Source organism: Chenopodium quinoa, unplaced genomic scaffold, assembly GCF_001683475.1.
Source record: "Chenopodium quinoa cultivar QQ74 unplaced genomic scaffold, ASM168347v1, whole genome shotgun sequence".
Taxonomy (NCBI): domain Eukaryota; kingdom Viridiplantae; phylum Streptophyta; class Magnoliopsida; order Caryophyllales; family Amaranthaceae; genus Chenopodium; species Chenopodium quinoa.
Genome location: NW_018743689.1, coordinates 1,934,216 through 1,940,102, shown reverse-complemented (window position 1 = coordinate 1,940,102; position 5,887 = coordinate 1,934,216). Strand labels below are relative to the sequence as shown.

The window sequence follows — 5,887 nt, the reverse complement described above, 5'->3', positions numbered from 1 at the left end:
AAGAAGAAGTGGTGGACATCATTGAGGACGTGGTGACGTACTATAGATATTGGCAAGATGGGGAGAGAGACTCTTCAAGCAAGAAATCTTCATTGTACTCGGTAGACCATCTAAACGCGATCAACAACCTTTCCTCCCAAATGACAAACTTTGGAAAGGAGATGACCGCAATCAAAGCCAAATTGGAGAGCACTTCTACTTCATCCCAAGCTACGAATCTTCCCTCCCAATTTAAAGGGAGAGGTACTCCTTCTAACTCTCAACCCCTTCCCTCTTCACATAATATGCCTATGGGTTGTTTGTTTTGTGATGCATGTGGATCGTATGATCATGACTCTAGTAATTGTCCTAATGAATGTGTTGATGAGTTTGATAACAATGAGAGTGAGCATGTGAATTATGTGTCAAATAATAATGCTCAAAGGTTTGATAATCAAAGAGTTCAATGGAATAGGAATTACCAAAACCAAGGCAATTTTGACAACTATAATCAAGGTGGTGGTTATAGAAACCAAGGGAACCAAGGTTCCCGTGGTAGCTATAATAATCAAGGTTATAGTGGCCAAAATCAAAGCCAAAATTATGGTAATCAAAACCAAGGTTATGGAAATCACAACCAAGGTAGTGGTAACTATAATCAAGGTGGTGGTAACCATAATCAAGGTTATGGACAAAATTAAAATAGGGGTACTTGGAACAATCAAGGGAAGGGAAATTTTCAAAATAATGCTCAAAGAGGTCCCCCACCCGGATTTGTTCTAAGGACTCAAGGAGAAAATTCCTATTCCCAACCTTCTTCACCTAGGACCAATTTGGAAGAAATAATTGAGAATCAAACCAAGTTGTTGGACACATACATGGCCGTTAGTGATAAGAAGTTCAATGAAATGATGACGCACAATAAAATGCTTGAAAATCAAATTACTCAACTTGCTAATGCTTTGAAAGATCATGCAAGCCCTTCTTCTTTACCTTCCCAAGGTCTTGATCCCATGAAACACGTGAATGCTATTGTTACTAGGAGCAGTAAGGTTCTTGAGGAGAGATTGCCTAGGAAGGGTGAGGATAAGGAGATTCCTAAGAAAGCCTTGGTTGAGAATGAGGGGGTTAGGGCATCATTGGATGAGGTTGTGGTTGAGACACCTAGAGAGGTAAGAGTAGAGAAAGAAATTGTGAAACCCAAGCTCCCTTACCCACAAAAATTCATGAGACACAAATTGGATGAGCAATTTGGGAGATTCATTGATATGCTAAAACAACTTCATCTTTCTCTACCTTTTACCGATGTGATCAACCAAATGCCGAATTATGCCAAATTCCTCAAGGACATTTTGAGTGGGAAAAGGACTTGTGAGGTTGTGGAAACTATCAATTTGACCGAAAATTGTAGTGCTATCATCATGAACAAAATGCCACCCAAATTGAAAGACCCCAGAAACTTCTCCATCTCTTGTGCCATTAACAAGATGCAAATTGATAATGACTTATGTGACTTGGGAGATAGTGTTAGTATAATGCCATATTCAGTTTATCAAAGGCTTGAACTAGGGGAACTCTTACCTTTTAACATTACCTTGCAATTAGCCGATAGGCCAATCAAGTTTCCAAAAGGTAAGGTAGAAGATGTTCCATTGAGGGTTGGGAAGTTTGTGTTCCCGGTGGATTTTATTATGCTTGAAATGGATGAAGATGCTACTATTCCAATCATTTTAGGTAGACCCTTTCTTGCTACCTCGGGTGCTATGATTGATGTGAGGAGTGCAAAGATTTCCCTTAAGGTAGGAGATGAGGTCATTGAATTTGATTTGAATGAAAGCATGAAATATCCATCTTCTTCTCTAGAAAATTTCATGATGATTGATTCACTTGATCATGTTGTGTCTTCCATGCATGAGCACTTTCTCATCTCTAACGATGCTCTTGAGAATGTTTTGTTGAACAAGGACAAAGTAGGTACACCATGCAAGGAAGTGGCATTCTATGAAGAATTGCTTAACGGAAGCATGGAAGAAGTGGATGAGCAAATGTGCTTGAAAATCTCAAGCCAAGAGGCTTTGCAAGCGGCCACATTAAAGGAAGGTAATGGTGTGCCTATGGTAGAGCTCAAACCTCTACCATCACACCTTAGGTATGAGTTCTTGGGCTCTCATTCCACTTATCCCGTGATAGTAAGTGCATCCTTGAGCGTGAGCCAAGCTCAAGCGTTATGTGGTGTTTTGAGAAAGCACCAAGGTGCTTTGGGGTACACAATTGATGATCTTAAAGGTATAAGCCCCGCCTTGTGCCAACACCATATAACACTTGAGGAAGGCGCCCTTCCTTCTATCGAACGACAAAGAAAACTACATCCCCAAATGGGAGAAGTAGTTAAGAAGGAGATCACCAAGCTATTGGATGCGGGAATCATATTCCCCATCTCTAGCTCAAGGTGGGTCTCCCCGTGCATGTCGTTCCAAAGAAGGGGGCATGACCGTGGTTGAGAATGAGAAGGGTGAGCTCATTCCAACTAGGACGGTCACGGGTTAGCGGATGTGTATAGACTATAGACGTCTAAACACATCCACCAAGAAGGATCATTTCTCTCTTCCATTTATTGATCAAATGCTTGAAAGACTAACAAGGCACAAGTTCTATTGTTTCCTCGATGGATATTCGGGATTCTTCCAAATCCCCATTCACCCCGATGATCAAGAGAAAACTACCTTCACATGTCCTTATGGGACCTTTTCCTATCGAAGAATGCCCTTTGGGTTATGCAATGCTCCCGCTACACTCCAAAGGTGCATGATGAGTATCTTTGGGGATATGTTGGAGGAGGAAATGGAGGTTTTCATGGATGACTTTTCGGTGGGGGTGTCTCATTTGAGGAGTGCCTTGTGAACCTTGAGAAGTGTTTGGAAAGATGTGTTAAGGTCAATCTTGTTTTGATTTGGGAGAAATGCCACTTCATGATGGAAGAAGGTATAGTGATTGGGCACAAGATTTCAAATAGAGGCATTGAGGTGGATAAGGAAAAAATAGAAGTTATTGAGAAACTTCCACCTCCGGTGAATGTCAAGGGTGTGAGATCGTTCCTTGGTCATGCTGGTTTATATAGAAGATTCATCAAGGATTTTTCACTTATTGCTAAGCCCCTAAATGACCTTCTTCAAAAGGATGTTGAGTTCATTTTTGATGACAAATGCTTGAAGGCATTTGATAAATTGAAGAAGGCCCTTATCTCCACTCCTATTGTTCAAGCCCCAAGGTGGGATCTTCCTTTTGAATTGATGTGTGATGCAAGTGATTGGGCTATTGGAGGTGTTTTGGGACAACGTGTAGAAAAGAAGCTTCATGTGATCTATTATATGTCCAAGACACTCAATGGGGCTCAAAAGAACTACACAACAACGGAAAAAGAATTTTTAGCAATTGTGCACTCTTTTGAGAAATTCCGTTGTTACTTGTTGGGTTCCAAGACCATAGTCTTCACGGACCATGCGACCCTCAAGTATCTCTTTGCCAAGAAAGAGTCCAAGCCTAGGTTGATTCGATGAGTGCTTGAATTGTAAACTTTTGAGATTGAGATTAGGGATAAGAAGGGTGCGGAGAATGTTGTGGCGGACCATCTTTCTCGCCTTGAGGGTGATCACATTCATGATGATGGTTCACCAATTAAGGATAGAATGCTTGATGACTTCTTATATTCCATAGAGGTGAAGGAACTCCCATGGTATGCCGACTTGGTGAATTTTCTAGCATGTGGCGAGTTTCCACCCTCTTTCTCAAAGAACCAAAGGAAGAAAATCAAAAGGGAGGCAAGAAATTACTTGTGGGATGATCCCATCCTATACAAACGAGGGGTTGATGGCTTACTTAGGCGTTGTGTTTCGAATGAAGAGGTGCCTAGTGTTTTAAGGATGTGCCACTCGACCCTAGTGGTGGGCATATGGGTGTTTCCAAGACCGCTACCAAGGTTCTTCAATGTGGTTTGTGGTGGCCGCATCTCTTCAAGGACTCATGGGGCTTTGTGAAGTCATGTGACCAATGTCAAAGGGTTGGGAATATCTCCAAGAGGAATGAGATGCCTCAACAACCCATTCTTGAGCTAGAGGTGTTCGATGTTTGGGGATTGACTTCATGGGACCGTTCCCATCTTCATATGGTAATCAATTTATACTTGTGGCTGTGGACTATGTTTCTAAATGGGTTGAGGCCATTGCCTCCCCTACTAATGACCACAAAGTAGTGCTGAAGTTGTTCAACAAAATCATCTTCCCAAGGTTTGGCGTGCCTAAGGCTGTGATAAGCGATAACGGGTCTCATTTTGTTCACAATGCTTTCCAAAAGATGTTGAGGAAACATGGAGTGCATCAACGGTTTGGCCTTCCATATCATCCTCAATCGAGTGGCCAAGTCGAGGTCTCCAATCGTCAAATAAAGCTCATTCTTGAGAAGACGGTTGCAAGGAATAGAAAGGATTGGTCGAACAAGTTAGATGATGCTCTTTGGGCTTATAGAACGACTTTTAAGACGCCTATTGGTACCACTCCATATCGCCTTATCTATGGCAAATCATGCCATCTCCCGGTAGAGCTTGAACATCGTGCCTTATGGGCTATCAAGAAGATAAATTTTGACTTAGCTAGTGCGGGGGAGAAGAGGTGGTTGGATCTTCATGAGCTAGAGGAACTTCGACTTGATGCTTACGATTGTGCTAGCACCTACAAGGCTCGCTCCAAAGAGGTTCATGACAAGTTGATTGAGAAAAAGGAGTTTTATGTAGGTGACAAAGTCCTGCTCTACAATTCAAGAATGAAGTTAACCAACAACGCTTACGGGAGGCAACCCGGATTCTCATCTCATTTATTTTTCCTTTCTTTTCTTCTTGATTGGTTTTTTATTCTATTTTTGAGTTAGTTTTGTGTTTGTTTTGTAGGTCGGGCATTATAATCGCTTGTTGAAAAACAAAGGGGTTTGAAGAAAAGTTAAGAGTGCTGAGGAGAGGGCTCCCCGAGGGCAAGGAGAGACCTCGGGGGCAATTTCTCCTCTTGAGGCAAATTTATAATGTCATTTCTAGGGACTTCCCGTGGTTGCCCTGCGGTCTCTCAGCGGGCGCGGGAGATTCTGGAGAGGGCGCCCCCTGTTGGAGAGGGCGCGGGCCTCAATTCGACCGAATTTGAAGCTTCATTCCAGGAAGTCCCCGCGGTTGCCCCGCGATCTCCCCGCGGGCGCGGAAGGTTTTGGAGCAGGCGCTCCATATTTGGAGAGGGCGCGGCCTAAATTCGAGCAACTTTGGAACCCAATTCCAGGGACTTTCCGCGGTTGCCCGCGGTCTTTTCGCGGGCGCGGCAAAATCTGGAGTGGGCGCGGCCCCCATCAGGTACTAAAATTCTGAAATTCCAGGAAGTCCCCGCGGTCCCTCCGCGGGCGCGACATTTTCGGGAGAGGGCGCGGCGAACTGGGTTTTAACCCGGGGCACGCCTCTCTTCTCCCTCCCTCCTCTCTTATTTTCTCCTCTTGTCCTTATTTTTCCCCTTTCTCTCTATACCTCCTCTCAAACCCTAACCCCAAAACATCAATTTCCCACAAATTTCTTCACCTTTTGCCCAAATTTTTCAAAATTTCCTCCATTTTCCTCCATTTTCAACACTCCTCCTCTTCTTTCTCGTGCTTCTTCGGGAAATTTCGGGTCTTTGAAGTTCTTTGAGTTTACTTTGAGTCTCCAATCTTGGTATACTTCTAACCTTTGTAATATTTTTGTCAATTTCAATTGATTTCCTTACATTGGTTTGTTTACCTTGAATTTGAGCATGATTTTTGTGTTTTATGGTTGATTTATGGGAAAATTGGTATATTTGGGTGATTGTTACTTTTTCTTGTTGTTTCATGATTATATTGTTGAATG

The 5,887-nt window shown here is 42.8% G+C and overlaps 1 protein-coding gene across 1 annotated transcript; it reads left to right on the top strand.

Annotated features, from left to right (window-relative positions):
• Window positions 1-2,951: 2,951 nt before the first annotated feature.
• On the top strand, window positions 2,952-4,960 carry LOC110683650. Its single transcript, XM_021860042.1, has 4 exons — window positions 2,952-3,490; window positions 3,572-3,712; window positions 4,263-4,761; window positions 4,919-4,960. Exons 1-4 carry the CDS (start codon window positions 2,952-2,954, stop codon window positions 4,958-4,960), a joined length of 1,221 nt encoding a protein of 406 aa, XP_021715734.1.
• The last annotated feature ends 927 nt before the right edge of the window (window positions 4,961-5,887 follow it).

Coding starts and splice junctions, on each gene's coding strand:
- LOC110683650 (XM_021860042.1), top strand. CDS start 2,952: ATGGAAGAAGGTATAGTGATTGGGCACAAGATTTCAAATAGAGGCATT. Junction 3,491..3,571: donor ACGGACCATGCGACCCTCAA/GTATCTCTTTGC, acceptor GATTGAGATTAG/GGATAAGAAGGGTGCGGAGA. Junction 3,713..4,262: donor GAGGTGAAGGAACTCCCATG/GTATGCCGACTT, acceptor CATCTTCCCAAG/GTTTGGCGTGCCTAAGGCTG.